This window comes from Dermacentor variabilis, chromosome 8 (assembly GCF_050947875.1).
Source record: "Dermacentor variabilis isolate Ectoservices chromosome 8, ASM5094787v1, whole genome shotgun sequence".
Classification (NCBI taxonomy): domain Eukaryota; kingdom Metazoa; phylum Arthropoda; class Arachnida; order Ixodida; family Ixodidae; genus Dermacentor; species Dermacentor variabilis.
This window is the reverse complement of record NC_134575.1, coordinates 78,877,812-78,896,341: the sequence shown is the minus strand read 5'-3', so window position 1 is coordinate 78,896,341 and position 18,530 is coordinate 78,877,812. Positions and strand designations below refer to the sequence as shown.

Genomic DNA, 18,530 nt, shown 5'->3' with positions numbered 1-18,530 from the left:
CTAATCGTTCGGACCCGCGTGCCTTCCACAAAGTTCTACACCATTCGGGTCAGGTGACGAAATCAAATAACATAAGGTTCGGCGACAACATACAGCGGATAGAAGCATCGATAACTTTCCAGAAACTTCGGATACATGCAGGCGCGTCCCGCGCTGTGCGATAAGATTTAGGCGGCGAAACGTGGTCGCCCGATAAATATAAGTACACGTGTCAATATATGTTTGTTATCCGAAATAAAAATTCAATTGGAGGTCAGCGTTTGCCCTCGTCGTTCTTTCAGTCCCCTTGTCTTTGTATGCTCTGTAAGTCACGTTTGCAATTGTTAATTCAGTTAGTACGCGAATGTTTCCAAGTTTATACGGCCTATAAAAGTACTATCCTTACTTCGTATAACTGTCTACTAATTTGCTATCGCAATCGATGCTTCGCCTTTCAGCCGAATCTGCGACTTTTTTGTTATGAGCACATCATCAAACTTAGTGTTGCCACGAAATCGTTCTCTATGTCAAGACTTCCCGATAGTGTCAATGACGCCAGGCCAGGTATTTGGAGGCAACCTTGCTATGATGCTATTCAGATATCTTATGTGTTTACCAAGTTTCCCCAGTCCAATCATTATTATTATTATTATTTTTTGCTAGATTCGTGTGGTTGAGTTCCTGCTGCTTCGAAAGTATGTCACCACTTCTTCCATGCGCTTCGGGATTCGGAGGAATACATGCGTACACCGTTACTCCGGCTTTCTAGACTCAAACCACGCGCCGCTGTTTCAGTACCACCAACGACCACCAGACGACGCCGGCGTTTTGATGACGTCAATTTTCCCGGCCATGACGTAACACCCAGGTAGAAGCGACGATGGAAAGAAAAAGCGCGAGAAAAGGAGGGCAGTGGTGGAGTGCGTTGACGCGCAGGCAAAGGAGATCGAAACGAAACCAACGAAAGAAATAATAAACGAGGCCGGCACTCAACAGGCGTTGGCCGTGACTTCCCGCTTTCTCCGGGGTCGCTCGGTTGGCCGCCCTCTCGCTACCCGAAAAAAATTCCCGCGAACGCCGCTCGACTACAAGCGCGCGCGCGCGCTTCGCCGCCCCGACGTCACACGTCACGTGTCAAAAGCGTCACGCTCGGAGCGCGAACCAATGGAGGCGCCTGCCGCTTCGCTCTCTCCCACCGCGGCAGGCAACGGTACGGCCGCTGTCCAGGAGGAGGCGGTGGCGTCGTCGTCTGCATCATCGCTTCGGCGTCGTCTGCTTCTCCGATATAACCCGGGCCCGCGATCCCGGGCGTTTCATGGAGTACGCTCGCTCTTGGTACGGGTGGTGGTGTGACGACGAAGACCGGCAGCATGGGCAGCATCGTGTCGAGTCAGCAGCATCTGGACGTGGCCGACCCCAAGACGGGCCTGACGCCCCGCGAGAAAGGGCTCGTGCGTGACACCTGGGCACTGGTGCGCAAGGACGTCAAGGCTAACGCTATTGCCATCTTCCTCACGTAAGCTCCCCCCTCTTCTGCTCTGTGGTGCCTCGGCGCCGTGGACCTTCGTTCACGCGTGCCTCCAGGCGATCCTCCGTTTCTGCCGTGCTCGTTTGCGAGCGAGCGCCACCGGGAATCTCGATTTCATTTTTTTCTTCTTTTTTTCTACCACTCACTATTTTTTTTTTACTTCTTCCTGCAAAGAGCGTTCAATGCTGGCGGGGAGCTTCGAAACGGGGATGCCCTGTCGACGACGACGAAGAGCGGCTTTATTTTTGTCTTTGTTTCACGTGCCGAGTTCTTTTGCAATATCGCCATCACCGTAGCCGGGGATGCCTTTCTCTTTGGTGTTTGTTGGCTCGTCGCGACGAACTGTTGCTTGGGTGCACTTTCTTTCGATTCACCTTTCTTTTTTTTTTTATCTTCTGCCCTCATTTGTACGTGGAGCGAGTAAAGTCTCAGCGCACGTGTTTCGTTCCGTTCGCGACTCTCGAATGTCAAGATGTGCGCACGCGCGAGTTTGTTTAAAGCACGTGCTACGTAATACATTCGGTGCCGTCTAATCGCTAGCAGACGGCGCTTTTTTTTTTTTTTTATCGCGAGCACACGACGCGAGTTTCCACTCGTCCTGCGAGTCTCCCTGCGATATATGGTGTGTACGTTTGACACCTCGTGCTCGCTCTGTGATTGGAAATCCCGGGAATGGCCTCTAAGAAGATCGCTTTGCTGTTTTATCTGTCAGGATTCCAGACGGAGCTTTTATTTTGTCTTCACCGGTGCAATGACACCATTTTCTCTTTTTTGTACATTTGCAACGCACGCACGTAGAAATGCTACGCGCGACGCCTTTTGATTATCCTGTCATCGTTGAACGAACCCAGCTGGAGAATTTCACTGCCCTGTCAGTTTACAGGACGGTTGCCAAACAAAATTTAGAGAGAGTGGTGTTAGCAGCTAGAATTGGTACGATAGTCGAGCACGTTTAATGGGATCAATTTTCGGTGATGCTGTAACTTCTCCGATAAAGCTAATTCTCCGATACGCTCTTCTTTATGCTATGGGTGGGGATTTGAGAGTCTGCTCATCGCAACATACAATAAGTCCCTCTGTTGGTTCCCGCGCACATAGGGGTGATACTTTTTTTCTGAGTCGGTTAACGGAACAGAAATTGACTTTTCTTTCCTCGCCGATGCTTCCAGAATTGGATATTTTGTTACGGCTTATTTTGGCCGTATGATAATAATTGACAATATAACCTCTCGCAGGAAGGTGTGTACATTTGTTTTTCACGAAGCTAGTTATAAGGGGTTGCTCCAGGGCGGGAGGTACCGTCGGAATTGACATATTTACCTCAAATTGGCATTGAAATACTTGTGCATAAGGTGCGCATTAACTAGCAATTTCTTTCTTTTTTTTTTTACGTAAAGCTGAGTTATCGCTTCTCATAAAAAAGTGCAGCGCCCGTTTGTAGAGCACATTTGATGAATTATCTTGAATGCAGCCTTTACTAATCTCGTTAAACTCCTTAAAACCTGGTTATTGATTTTAATCAGTTATAGTTGAAACCACATAAGCGGCTTAGTACAGAAGTGTGCCCGCATGAATTGCTTTCCGTACTTGTAAGACCGACTTAGGCACAATTAACTTCAACGGTTCAGATCGCGTTTTTTTAAACAACACTAATGATGAAAAATTATCTTGAGTTGTAGTAGTACATTGCCCTTCTGTTGAACAAAGAAAATCCGTGTTACCTTGACGGGAAACATAATTGATAAACAAGAAAAAGATGCAAATGCGATAGACTGATGGTGACGTCACCGCGAAGTTCGCACGCCTTCTAGAAAGGGACCCCGTCAATCATTTTCTACTCTGTCTTCCCTGGCCTAGTTTATTTCCTTGCTGGCAATAAAGCATCGTGTTCTTAAAGGGCAGAAGAGTGTACTTTCAAAAGTTTGAAGAACTTTTACAGATCCAACGATGGCCCAAATCCAAGAAAGTACTTATAAATCCCTAACTTCACACTGACGTAAACCGGAGCTTAGGATTCAGCGCGATGTTAGTGAATGCAGAACTTTGACCATGATTTTTTCTTCGAATGACCAGCGTATTAGCGCGAATGTAACGGTAATAGAGATGGAATCGGTTGGCGCAGGACAGGGGTAATTATATATCGCAGGGATATCTTATGTCCACTGCAGGACCTTCGTCCTGCAGTGGACATAAGATAGGCTGATGGTGAGAGTTTTGAAAGAATGCTTTGTTTAAAGTCTAAGCTGGCGTAGTGTTCCTCTTCCATGTCCCTTTAAAACCACTCGTTTTTCTTTCTTTTTGAGAGCAGGGGGAGGCGTAATTTTGATATACACAAAATGTAGTCGGGGGCGGGATAAAGTATCGACTTTCACCTGCCGATGACTAGCTGTACACATGTAATGTGCAGCTAGACATCTAGTAAAAAAAAAAAAATTGTGCGCTTAGCCTGAGCAGCTTCAAGTTAATTTCTACATGGCGATTCACTTTTTTTTTAACGAACGAAGCGGTCGCGTTGACATATATACTTAATCCTAATTAGCCGAGCGAGCACCTAGCGAATAACAACTACAAAATAAAAACTGAATAAATCATGTCGCTTCTAATATTGTTTTTCACACAACGTTCCAACTCGATTTCCTAGAAAAAAGGCTGTAAGACCTTACTGATTCAAAAGGATGGAGAGTTGGGCGAGTTGGTACGGTATAACATGATCTTGAGCTGCAGCGCGAAGTGACACAGACGGGAGACTCGAAGCAGACAAGACCGAGCGCTCGTCCTGCCTGCTTCTAATCTCTGTCAGTGTTACTTCGCGCTACAGTTCAAAACCCTGTTACCTTATACTGATTTCTTGCTGCTTAGCCTATACGCCGTTTATTTCCCCCATGCAATGCGGTTTCGTTGTAGCGTACGTGCGCTTGTGAGACTTTACAGTTGGTGGTTTTGTATCTTAATAAATATTTTCCGCGCGACCATTCATCGCGCAATATCGTCTGTTAGTGGTATATCAAATGCCATGTATAGCTCATCTTATATAGCCAATTTTCCTCCACCATTGCCGACTGTCACTTGTATTATCACGGCGCTATATACGAGTCGAGTGAGACATACATCTATTCTCGCCTCAAGCTCTATCGAATAAAAGTCAAGAACACGTGTGCTAGTGTTGCCCTCCCTTACAATGTCCACGCCGTCGTATAGCATCATCCGCTGCTATCAGATGTGACTATAACGCTCTTGCAAAGTCACCGTGTTCTAATGTTACATAGAAGCGTAAGGAGCACGGACATAAAACTGACGAAAGAACAGCTAGCGCAAATGCAAAAAGAAAAAGAGAAATAAGGATCTTTCTGGAATATCAAGAAAATTTAGCATTCGTTATTGCAATTGGTAGGTATATGGATGTCACGACTTTGTGCTTCAGCGTTCGAGGTCGACGGTTCGATCCCGGTCGGGGTTGGCCGCGTTTCGATGGTGACGAAATGCAAAAAAAGAAAAAGAAAAGACCCGCTTGTGTATTTAGATTTAGGTGCACGTTAAGTAACCACCAGTGGTCAAAACTCAGCGTCTCCCGCTACGGCGTGCCTCGCAATCGGACCCAGGATTCCGGCACGTAAGATCCCAGAATTTAATTAATTTAATTCAAATTGAGGGCGACGTCCTGCGCTGCTCGGCACTTCGTGTGCTCGTATGCGTGAGACGTTTTTGCTGACAGTGTTGGTCGCTCTTAGTGCTTTCAATATGCGTCCCGGTTTTCCATCGTTGATAAGGGACCGGGTACATTTCCCCATCCTTGTGAGCCGATTTTGCAAGCGAGTCGGCTAATTCCTGGTCTGCTATTCAGCGGGTCCCGGGACCCACTTTAATGCCACTGCGTGCTTTTTTTTTTTTTTGGTAGCCTAAGTTTATACTCTTTAGTAACGCATACGTTACCAGTGCGTGTGGTTTGTTGTAACGAATATTTTCAAGACACGCCAAAGCCGATAAGGAGTCTGTGCAAAGTAGTCGCTTTTTTTGTGTGTGTCTCGTACATTTTGATGAAACACGCGGCTTGGAGGATCGCCACTAATTCGGCTATTGTTGGTGACGACGCGCGTCGATCCCAGCCGGCAAGCGGGCTCAACCTGTAAGCATGGTGTAGCGTAAGCTGCCGTCGCACTTCCTTTGTTTACAGAACCGTACGTCCGTGCAGACGAGAACAGAGTCCCGATGCTTGTCAAATATGCGATGTAATGCTAATGGTTTTGCTTGCTAGCGCGGAAGCATCGCGTTTGCTTTTAAAGACCTTCGAGTGACGTTTTTATTTTCGATGTCTGTATAGAAGGCCTATAGTGGGTATAGATAGCGTGAGGTGTGGGTGCCAAAAAGAAAAAGGAAAAGCGGATCGTGCAAGTCGTGATTTATGCTTTCGAAACTTGGCGCGCGTGTGTGCGCCCGGACGGTTCTCTATCGGATAAAGAAACGGGTGCTCGGAATGCCGAGCAGCAAGTTGGAAGGAAGTTACCGCGGCGTGTTTCCAGGCTGCGAATTACGCCAGAGTGCGTCTCCGGCGCGTGTGCGGTAGTAAGCTGTAGTGTACTAAAGCGGAAAGTTGGGCGAGTCGGTGTGCATTCATAATGGTATAACAGCGCGAACAAGACGACGACGACGGAGTGAAACGACACAGGACGAGCGCTGTCCGCTGTCCTAAGCTATGTGACAAGCTATATAGTGACTGGATGTAGCTTGCGGGAGGCGCGCTCGTAAACATGCCGAGCCTGTAACAGCTGTAACCGGCGAAGGGACGTCGCAGACTTCAGCTCGTTCGAAGCAGGTGTGCGGGGTAAGCGCTTTTCTGCCGGACAAGTGCTGATGAGCGAACGTGTGCGGAGGGGTGCGGTTGCTCCGCTCAACTACGTATACTATATAGCTGCTATTCTACGGAGAACATTTGTTGCTATTAACTTGGTTCTCCTGCAGTGCCGTCAAACGGCGAGTCCGTCGAAGCTGGCGTTTTAAAATCACGCGGAGAAAGTTTTCGAAGCAGCTCGACCGGACGACCCTTTGTCGCGTGACCGAAATATCCTGCACTTTCTTTTTTTTTTTTCCTCCTGGAGAGGAGACCGCCGATTTCGCATGAGATATGTTCATGCCCCGTTCCTTTAAATAATCTATTGCGTTTGAAGTGTCCTGCCAGCCGCTATTCGACGACCTCTAGAGACTTGTGCGACGTCCAGATGGAAATCTCATCAGCATACATAGATATTTTTGGCGAAAGCCCTGCTGCTGACTGTGCTATTGCTGCATCGAACAGAAGGGCGACTTACTACACTTCCTTGCGGAGCTCGTTCATCGCTTCGCTTTTTTATTTTTGTTTTTAAAGAATCGCAAGCGGTTACCAATTCCTTCAGCATTGCGTCGTTTCTTAACGGTTCATCGTATCCAAATGTATGGCCCTTCGTCCAGACGGCATGGCGAAATCGAATTGCTGGCCGAATTCACGAGCGCGTTTCACGACGCTATAGGAACAGCGCAACGAAGCCGCGTCGCACCAGTCACGTAGTTCGAGTACGCGCCGTGGGTGTTCCCCCCTTCAGAAGTGCCGGCCGCTCTTTGTGCGGGCCCGTTGTTTTGTTTGTCGACTATGCCCTTCAGTCACGAATTACAATGGGCTGTCTATAAAGCTGTCAAAGATGCGTGTACGCATGACATTCCAAGGTTGCTGCAAACTCGACAGAAAGTCAATGAACTATACGATGCTTGGTGGTGCATTCGCTAGTGAGTATTCGTGATTACAGAGTAATCCATTGTTGATTTAATTTACAGTCAGTAACGTCGCGTCTTCCTTTTCTGTTCTTTTTTTTATTCATCAAAAGAATTGAATGAGAGGCTCCAAGCGGATGCACAAGTTATTCATTGCCTGCAGGCATTACGAGGAATACGAGGAAGGAAATGTTATTCCTCCGCCATTAGCCACGTAACGCGGCGCGTGGACATCTCGTCAAACATGACAGTGCTATCAGTAAAAAAAAAAAAAAAAAAAGAAAAAAGAAAAAAAAAAGAGCGGTCGCGTGTACGGCACTGCTCTGCGCGCAAAAGTGAAACTGCGTCGCACTGGGTAAGCGGATCTTTCAATTTACCGCCAGCTCGTGTGTCCGTGATATTTCTTTTTTTCTCGCCGCTAAACTCGATAGAATTGAAAAAAAAAAAATACGTGGCCCACACAATTGTGTGTGCGCGTCTTGACTCCAGGGGATATTTAACTCCATTTCGTGTTTGGCGCAGCATAGCCTTAGCCGCTTTTGCGCCATTAAACCACGTTCAACTGACTAACTCCATTTCCGAGAACGCCCCCCTCTCCCAACACGCACGAGCGCAGCCCCTCTCCCCTTCCCTCTAACAGATCACAATCGGAGCAAACGTCCTTCAGGGGAAAGTGATGGCAGCGTTTATTCTACAAGGTCCACTGAGCGATGAAGCGTTCCCATTTGGAGAACTACTTATGGTTTGCCACCGCTTAACAACAACAAAAAAAGAAAAAAAGTAACCCGCAATTTCTTAAAGAGCGTGTAAAATTAGAAATAGACTTCACGCGCCTTATAGGTTCAGTAACTTCGTGGCGTTGCTCTGAGATTAAATGTTTGACTATCATAAAATACCAAACTACTGTGGATATACTTCGCCCCGAATGCACGACTCCTATCATTTTGTATAAATAACCTTATTACCTTCCGGTATACTATATTACTCGTACACAGTTCACTGTACGTGGCCCATCTGTTTTTCGCTTTAGTTTCTTCCTACGGCATTTTCGTGGCAAGCACTGCTCTGTGGTTGCCATGTTGCCGACCACTGCCAATAAGCGGAACCAAGGTAACCTGAAGCCGTCGAGTAACGGCTTTTCTGCTTGGTACAATTTATTTATCTTTATCTTAAAATACCTTACGTAGCCAGAACGGCATTGCGTGAAGGGTTATATACAGAAATAGAGTGATTATAAGAAGGCAAAAACAATCCGAACACCAAGAATTACAAAAAACAAAGAACGAAAAAAAAAATCGCGCGAGGTATATTATTGGAGCGGGCGCACTACTCCGCTATGCTGAGCTGCACCAGCCACGTGCGATGCAGTGAAAGAGGCAACCAGTGGACTCAAGAACCGCAAGAAGGACACGCCCATTGTCCGGCGCTAATCAAAGCGTGCGCGACTTCAGGGTTTGATGCGAGCATAACGGAAGAGGAAGCAAGAAAAGGCAGGGAGGTTGACCAAGTAGCACCTGCTTTGCCAGTCTACACGGGAAAAAGAGGATAAGGGGAAAAAAGAAAGGGGGAGGGGAATGGAAAGAAAACGGAAGGATCAGCGGTGCACAGTTCACAGTGGACGAACCCCTGCATCTCTGGGGACGCCGTGCCGGTTGCCGTTCCTGACTGGCTGATACGTCACCCCATTTTTCCCGCGCTTCCTACTATTGGTCGCATCACGTGCTGCTCTTTGCCTTGACACCGCGAAAAGGCAGGCATTTGCCCGTTACCAACAATGAGCAGTCAACCGCAAGAGTTTACGGACCACGGGATCTCGGGGAAACGTTCAATTTCCGAGCAGCCTGTGTGTAACAGTATAGTCAGTAAAACCAAACATCACAATGTTGTTCACGTATACTGGTAGAGCCTGAAAATGCGAATGCAAAACTGCGTTCTGAGGTTGCGCAGGTATTCAGCTTTCTCTCAGATTTCGTATTCCGCAAAACATTTGCGGTTAGCTGCACCAACGGGCTCAGTTTCCGACTATTTCGCTGGTCGCTGCGTTCGCGCCGAAAAGCCCACCGTATCTTTCCCTTATCTCTGCACGCACGTTCGTGCGGAATACGGTTGCGAGCGAAACGTATACTTGTCGCGTTTTCTTCGAAAATTTCCGGCACCTGTCGGGGGCCCGCGAGGAGGACCGCCAAACATCGTCGCAGAGGTCCGTGCTCGCTGCGTTGTGTCACACGCCCGAGGGAGAAGGAGAGCGTGCGGCTCTCGCCCGTTGCCGACGGTGCCGAAGCCATTACCATTACTCGGTGAAGGGACGTCGGCAGCACGCCCTCCTGTTCGTCGTTCGTGTGCGCTTGCATAGATGCCGGGGCTCGGGGACAAAGAAGCGAAAGGACGACAGACGAAGCGCTACGCAAGAACGAAGGAAAAAAAAGAAAGTTGCAATACGAAGAGCACCCTTCGACGCTGCTGTGGCCACCGCTGCTGTGTGCCAGCGTATACCGCATTTGTGCGGATGTAACGGGCCGCCAAATGTGTCAACGGCGGGTATAGCTCTCTTGGGACGAGGATAATAATAATATAATATATGGGGTTTTACGTGCCAAAACCACTTTCTGATTATGAGGCACGCCGTAGTGGGGGACTCCGGAAATTTTGACCACCTGGGGTTCTTTAACGTGCACCTAAATCTAAGTACACGGGTGTTTTCGCCCCCATCGAAATGCGGCCGCCGTGGCCAGGATTCGATCCCGCGACCTCGTGCTCAGCAGCCTAACACCATAGCCACTGAGCAACCACGGCGGGTTGGGACGAGGAGAATATATGTGATCACACTTGGGAAATAAAAATTAACGCTCGACGAGAGATCATGCAGGATCTTCGGACCGTGAACTCGGTGTTATGTACGGCTTCATTTCTGCAAATCTTTAGCTTCATGTGTTTAAGTTAATATTTTTTTCCTCTGGATACGACGCGTGCAGATAAATGGAGGCTGTCAATTATTTAATAACATCGAGATCGATAGACTGACTCATTCACTGAGTTTGACCTACCGAACCAACATTAGGAAAATGAAAGCGCTATATAGTAGAGGGCTCCGGAATAAGTTCTAACACCTGGCGTCCTTAATATGCCACTCTTTAAAATATTCATCGGTGCTCAGATTCCCGTGGATATATTTTCTGGCCGCCTACAGAAAATGTACGGCCGTATTTCTTTTTTATTTAATTTAAAGTCTGTGCTGTATGCACAACCAGTGGGCTTGCATACTTCCCCTTTTTGTCGGCTGTCTAATCCTGTAAACAAACAGTTGGGCAGTCTATCCATCATAACAGGCGAAAGAAGATAGGTTTGGTAACCATTTTTGCCCGCGGTCACCAGATATATACCGTGCATGTAGCGGGAAAAGAAAAAAAAATAACGACGCGTCTGTACAGCAACCATGTAAAGCGTATACGGACCACGAAGCTGATCATAGGGGAATTAGTGGCTGAAATTCAAACGCAAAAGAACTATGAGGAAAAGGGAAAATACAAGTGGACGAAGAGAGCGCATGCCGCCGGTCGGATTCGAACTCACAACCTCCGCATTGCGCGTGCGTGGCACTACCAATTCTGCTGCGGCGAAGGCAATCAGTACGTCCAGCTTTCCCGGGCATTTATGTGTCTCCGCTTGATCTATAGCCCCGGGAATGTTAATGCGTGTCTCAAACCTGGCAGCCTTGATGCCATTAGGTAACATAAGCGTTTATTAGCCATGTGCCTACACCTCTATGTTTCTGTATTTCGTGACGTCATCGGGTAGCAAAAAAGTAGGGAAAAAGAAAGTTTTCTACATCTGGGTGTTTGGTCATGGTCGTCATGACAATGAGTGGCGCTGGATAACAATCACAGGGCTCGATCTAGTACACGTACACAGGATGTCCCAGCTATCTCTAGCCAGAGTTTAAAAAACATGCGAATGCCACCTAGCTGCACAGAACCAAGGGAATGTTGTTTGCCGTCGCTTGGAGATACTCGAATAATGTTTTTTTGATTTTTACCTAATTCCATAATTAGTCTTGATTAATTAACAAACTTCTCAAACATTACAATTAGATGAAAAGTGTCAATGAGGAAATTTTAGAGCCACGTGGAAACCTCACGCTACAGCTTCCTGTTCCTGAATGCGTGCAAACAGAATTGCCTTTGTTCTGTCCAGCTACGTTGCATTTGCATATTTTAACGCGACAGCGTTAAGGAGCTCGTGTCGCAGAAAAGCGGGTTTCGTTGGTGTCGGCGGCGTTGGCCGTGAGCGAAAAATTCCGGAAGGCAATTCAGAAATAAAAACAAATTGCAAGATGGGCTGGATGGGAATCGAACCAGGGTCTCCGGAGTGTGAGACGGAGACGCTACCACTCAGCCCTGAGTTGGATGGTTCAAAGCGCGACAAAAGCGCCTCTAGTGAATGCGGTGTTGCCTTAGAAACGTGCCGTAGAAAGTTATACTGCGGTGCATATCGGTAATTATGAGCATGTAAATTAAAGAAGTCGCAGTTAAACGAGTAGCGAAGTACATTTCCGCTACATTTCTTCTGCGCTTGGCGCACACGCGGAGCCATCTTGCGGAAAACACAGAAGACCCCTCCTCGCAATGTACGGCGCTGCCCCGAGAGGTGCCGCGCCACCCGCCCGCTTCTCCCCTTAGTCTCGTTTGAGCGCATTGGGGCCGTGCGGGGACCGGTGCGAGGATGCCCAATACCCTTGCGTTTAATAAGTTTTCTCGCTCTCTCCCCTTCCAACTTCCAGCGTGCGTCACTCGAACCCTCGTGTTTAGGCGACACGGCTCCTCTTTTTTAAACTCTGGCTAAAGTTAGCTGGGTCGCCGAAGCATGCTTGGTAGTACAACGCGCATGCCTAATGTTATCATATTAGCACGTTATAGTTTCGTGCACTTTCATTTGCCCGTTTCCTCGATTATATTCTACGTTTCAATTTCAACCACAGCTAATTTCCGTTACGCTTTCCATGACGTCATTGTCTGTTGGCTTTACATCGTTATGGTTAGAGATTGAGCTCTCGGTTTACCATCTTCACGTCTATAAAAGGCAGTGCATGAAAAATGTAGTGTTTGCATAGTCTGCCTAAAATAAATTTTGTAGGGTTACGTACAGCAACAAAGTTGTGAATGACCTTTGTGCATTAACGTGCATTAAAAAAGCTATGTTACGAAATGTCTGCGCAATATACGTAAACAGATCTGTACGAAATCTAAATATATGCCTCACGTCAACAGGAAGAAAGAGCCTCTTTCAGGCCACACGGCCATTATAATTCTTTCATCGCTTTCAGGATAATAAGTAAAAAAAAAAACGGAACTGAAATTAAGTACTTGTATCGTAACTTTTTGTTTCTCGTGCGCTGCCTCTCTGCCAATAAATGGGGGAGGGCAGGCTGGTCCGTCAAGCTCTTATCTATAGCAGCTTTTCCTGTTGGTCTCTCCTCTCGCATCATGCTGAGAGCTACTTGAGGCGAATGAACTTCAAATAGTTGTAGCAAGAAAAAATATTTCTCCAGTTTGTTCAGTGCCCGTGCAAGCGACCCTACGCAGTAGCTCAGCCCTGTAAAGGAACGTGACGTCATGGACAGTATTCTGTGACAAATGCCTTAGCCTTGACTGAAAATTAATTAAACGAAATGAAAACTCGGACAAGCCGAATTCCGTGGGCATGGGACTTCGTTCTTTCTTTACCTGTATGTCAGTCACTCACAAGCGAAACTGTTGTTTTCGAAAAATATGTATCCTCAGGAGTGAAGGGCGCACTGCACTACGAAAAGCACCTGTACACAAAAGGAAGTTAAAAAAAAACTGGAGCGGAGCAGTTGAGTACCGCGAGTGTTGCCGTGTCGACGCACTGCGACGGTAGCATGTATGTACGCTGCCCCACCACTGCTGCTGATCGATTTCCTCTTTGTCTCGTCGCCTATTGTTTCGCGCCGAAGCTTCATTCGTGTCGTAGCGCATGTTGACTATGCAGAGCTGTCGACGAGCGGAGAGTGCAGGGTAGAAGAGGGTGCATATATACCGCGTGTTTCTACGAAGACCTTAAGTGATAGCTGAAGTAGCCGTTTGGAAATAAGATGACGGTTCCTTCGAATACATGCCGTCAGTGGTGGCTACCAAGGGTGATACGTGGTAACCAGTTTCTTATTAACAAAAAAATAAATAACTGCCAACCTTTAGTTTCAGCGGGCTCATCGTAATTGGGAAAATTGAAGCGAGTTCTCCGTACAAGCCATTTCAACGTCTGGATCCGAAAAAAAAAAAGCACGAAACTGCGGCACAACGAGTTTTTGTCTATGGGAGCGATATCAGAAACCGAAACTCGGTGGCTGGAGCGAGCGCAAAGCCGCGGCCCTCGAGGCGACGTTCTGCTTACGTCACCCAGCAGCGGGCAGCCGGCGCTCTTCATTTGGCTCCGGGCTCCTCACTGTCGTCACGACGACCCGTGCGAACGGCGGTTCGCTCGCGCGGCGGAATCGCACCACATGTCGCGCGCTTTACACACTCCTTTTGCTTTGCTACCGCAACACACGTGATAAAGCTAGCCTAGCAACAAGTAGCAATACGTGTACACATAGTTCTACTCGTTCTTCCCATGCATCCCCCCCCCCCTTCGTTTCTAAGCATATGTAGGCCAGCGCGCTACGAACGTTTATTAAATTCCGTTTGAAACACGAAAGCCGACACAGCGACTATCGAAGTGCTCTCCGGAGAGGAGGGTGGGCACACAGTGGGCGAGCGAATGTGGCACTCGGCGGCCCGGCGCTTCGGGTGTCTGAGCGGAGAAGGCTCCCTGCCGCCGTCGATCGGTGCTGGCGGGCGCAGCCTTCGCGACCGGCCCGACGACGCGCGGTCCGCAACAGTTGGTCGCCATCGACGGGCCGCATTGAGCGGTCGCGCGCTCGCACGCACGGAGCCGCGAACGCTTTTTTGTATACACGAGAAACTCGGTGAAGCGTGCTTGCAGGGTTGGCGAGAGCGAAACGTGTGTCCGTCGTCCCAAACTTGGGACCGTTCGGTGTGACACGGATCCGATTTCGTAAGAACCCAGGCCACGAAGATGCTCGAGGCAAAGACTCCGCACAAGCGCTCTGTGCGTCCTTTCTGCGAGTTGCGCTTCGTCTTATATAGCGCTGGTCGGACGAAAGCTTGAGCTTTGTTCATCGTGCACGCTTGGACAGCCAGCAGTGATCTGCGGACGACGTTTAACTTCCGTCACTCGGTTTCACCCAGAAAGCGCTGTTCTCGCTAGCTTCCTATACACGGCTGGTTTCACGGATAGCCCGCAGCGAATTTGGTGTGGCCGTAAATTTTCGCGGAGAACTTTGCCAACGCTATCTGACGTTGCACTTGTCGTGGTAAAGGGGCCGCAATTTAATCGGGTAACTAGGTCGTGAAGTCAGCAATAGCCGCGGAGCGCTAGATTGGATAACCATATAGGATGAGATGCGATTCAATGCTCAAGTCCGGAATTTGATGCGTGTACTCACATTGTCTATACGGGTTTGCCACGGCGGCCGCATTCCCATATAGGCGTGGAAGAATGCGCAGAAAAATGCACGGTCGAGCAGCGTTGGTCAGCGGGTCCCGATCCAAAACGCACGTTGCCATGGAGACTTAATTTTCACACCGCCAGTGGCGGCGAAATCGCTCTGTTTTCCCTTCCCCAAGGTGATCGAGGACGGGGAGCAAGGCTGATGACGCGATAACGCCGACGGCAGCACGTCGCAAAGGGCGGACTGACACGGCAGACTCGGCTTGGCAGATTTCAACTGCGGTCGCGGTAAAACTTGCGCAGTGTTCAATATACAAGGGCTCGGTAAATGCTCCGAGATTTGCTGAAGTCTCTTCTTTGTCCAAAGGGCCCGGCGAAAAAAAAAAGCGAAAACAAAATCCAGGATTTCGCCTGTCAAAAGTACAATCGGATTCCGAGGCACACAGCATACACTCTAAGCGCTCCTTCTGCCACACAACGATAATCGTCATCTGCCTTGATGCGTTTCCTTTCTTTAACGCTGCGAGCCCTGTATTTTCCAGTAACGAACGGCACGCGCGTTATCAGCATGATAGCATAGCCGACGGGAAATGCTGTCATGCTGATAACGCGCGTGCCGTTCGTTACTGGAAAATACCGGGCTCGCAGCGTTAAAGAAAGGAAACGCATCAAGGCAGATGACGATTATCGTTGTGTGGCAGAAGGGGCACTTAGAGTGTAGCGTTGGACTGTGGATCAATTTCGACCACGCGCGGGTTCTTTATATATCGTCCACCCAATGCAGGTCACGCGGGTGGTTCCTGCATTTCGCCCACGTCGAAACAGCGTCCGCTTCACGAGTCGAACGCGCGACCTTGAGCTCAGCAGCGCAGCACCATAGCCGTTGAGCTATCGCGGTAACGCGCTTAGTGACCTAGTTTATCTACTATTACCGCTACTATAGCTACGCGTCACTCAGAACCGAGCAAAAGTGTGCGAGGGTGTTTCAAACCTTCCGTTAGCAACAGCTTCTTTTTATTTCTTAAAAGTGAGCGCTAAAGTATGCTGGTACATAAACTACAGGCCAGCTGACATTAGCTAGCTTTAGCAGAGCGTTGCTTACGCTACGCGCCGCGCACGTTTCACGCGCACCGGTGGCTGCATAGATTGCATTGACTTCGCTCAAGCGCGTCTCTCAGAGATGCCAGTCACGTGCTCTCAACTGGTCTGCAAAACGACAAAGAAAGCAACTAGACGGACCCTGACGCTCCGCAAAATCGGGTTCCTAGCGGAACGTGGGCAGCGCTCTACGTTACGATGCCGCTGTGAGAGTTGTGCGCAGGTGCATCAGTGTTTCCGATAGCGTTCTGCTGAGCAGCTGTGCACAATTTGTTATGATACGCCAGTCTGCATCGGAGCCGACCGTAAACGCTCCACTAAAACTCTCCCCTGTATTGTTGCTCGCGTTTCCGAATCGCGAGTGCAAAAAAAAAAAAAAGAAAAATTATGGGGTTTTACGTGCCAAAACCACTTTCTGATTATGATGCACGCCGTAGTGGAGCACTCTGGAAATTTTGACCATCCGAGGTTCTTTAACGTGCACCTAAATCTAAGTACATGGGTGTTTTTGCATTTCGCCCCCATCGAAATGCGGCCGCCGTGGCCGGGATTCGATCCCGTGACCTCGTGCTCAGTAGCCGAACACCAGTTCATTCTTCCACCGTGCCCAACACCATAGCCGCTGAGCAACCACGGCGGGTCGCGAGTGCAAACGGCAGAAGGGCCTGTAGCACCTACGGCGACGGCAGCAACCTCGAAAAAAATCGCGAAGCCCGCATGGGCAGCGCGCGACGGACAATATCCGAGCGGCAGCGCAGCCTGTCTTCTCTTGTCCGCTTATAAGCGGCCCTCCCGACATTCGCTCCGTACTGCGGGGCGTCGCACGGTTTGCCGCGTATAACCGGAGCAGTGATAAATCGTGCCTCCCTCGGGAACGCGACGGCGTCTGTCTCTCTCTCTCCCTCGCGAGCCTCGGTGCATCATCTCTCAAATCCCGCCGTGCTTATGCACTTCTTCCATCTCGGTGTAGCCGCGCTCTTCGTCGTTCCTGAGATTCCGGGAGGGGGGGGGGGGGAGCGCCTGTTTTATTTTAGAACGTCAGCTGCTTAACGAGCTTGTCCACGTGCGTTGCTTCCGTCCGCAGTCCGTTCCGCCTTGGCTGGGCGCCGGGGGCTAGAGAGAGAGAGATGAGTGATGATGGAAAGGCAGGGAGGTTTACCAGCCCGGTTGGTTACCCTGGGGGGAGGGGGCGGGAGTATTCTGTAAGAGTCCAACTAGTGGACTGTCCATTTCCGCCGCTGCTGATTGGATGTGGCTCTACGAGCGAGGAGGAGACGAGCAGCCCTAGCCAATCGTCAGCAGTCGAAATGGACAGTCCACTGGGTGGACTCTTGCAGAATAGCCGTCACCCCCCCCCCCCCCCCCCTGCACTGAGGAAGAGACAAAGCGGAGACGAAAGTTGAGAAGAAAAGGTAACAAATATATGCGTGCACACACGTGCAAAAAAGCCGCAGAAGTCTATCGTTCGATGCGAAGGCACGCAATTTTTCACCACTTTTTCGAATGACGACGGCTACGAAAATTTCGCGTTCGCGTTATTCACGGTGTTTACTTAAACCTGCGAGCTCGGCAAGCGTGGGTTTCCAGCAGTACTCGAATAGGTGGCTGCTAGGCTTTTAGCGACTGTGCATCCTCTCGAAGCTTGTATCATTAGTGAATCGGCCCGTTTGACCGACGTCGCGACGCCCGCAACGAAGTAATATTCGATATAGATCACACCAACTCGGGATGATACGACGAATTCTTGCGCATGTTTCTTCTTGCGGCGTGATTTAGGCACCCTCTTTGTTGGCCCTCTTACAAAGATCGGACAGCTTGTTGCGTGCATTAAATGCTATTCCTTTTTTCCCCGAAGCGTTCGTCATCTACGTGAAAGTGGCGAAAATTGCGTCAGCCTGCTTTCGCTATCAGTATGTACCACAATAATGTCCAGTGCCTATTCAGCGCGTGACATCGCCCTCCTAACGGTGATAATCCTATTTACTTTTTAGTTTATTTTCCTTTTTACTGACTGTTGTTCCAGTATATATATTGACGCCTACATGCAATAAAAAAGTATTAGTCAGCGCCCTGGCTTGTCTCGTCATCGTACTGTTTTTCTTAGCGTTGTTACCTTCAAGTTCTCTGTACGTCCCGTCTCTTCACTGGAGTCCATGTTCTGTACTTTCGTGCTTTCACTTTAATAACGTCCGACCACCTGTACCAAACCTGCCGTCCGCTGCGCAACAGAATTAAGCCCCGGCCTGGAGCCAAAGTTTCAACGAGGTCGCAATTGTCTACGTCATGCCCGATGACAGAAAGTCGCGAGTAACCTTCGAATGCAAGTACGCAAGTAACCTTATACAGAGCGCCACTATATAGGTGACGCAGCTTCTCTTGTGAGTTCGTTTCAGGACTCGCGTAGGACAGCGGCGCCCATTAGATAAAGCTGCAAGCTAAACCTATTACATTGGTGGTCTTGCCGTGCCCACGGACATGCTTGTCAATTGCTTACGACTCTTTCTGTGTGTGTAAATTGCTTGTCTGTGGAGACATTGAAGAAAACCCAGGACCCACAGTTGAACAAATGTTTGAAAGCCTTCAGTCAGGGCAAGCAAGCATATTAACTGAGCTAACTGGTATTCGGGAGCGTCTTACATCGAATGAACAAGCCATCGCC

General features: G+C 48.9%; 1 protein-coding gene across 1 annotated transcript in view; it reads left to right on the top strand.

Moving 5' to 3' along the window:
* The first annotated feature begins 1,184 nt into the window (after positions 1 to 1,184).
* The window catches only part of LOC142590358 (globin-like), a 159,754-nt gene continuing 142,408 nt past the window's right edge, over positions 1,185 to 18,530 (top strand). Inside the window, exon 1 of the mRNA XM_075702421.1 lies at positions 1,185 to 1,495. Coding sequence (XP_075558536.1) covers positions 1,350 to 1,495 — 146 coding nt within the window. The 5' untranslated portion in view covers positions 1,185 to 1,349. The remainder of the gene's footprint in view (positions 1,496 to 18,530) is intronic.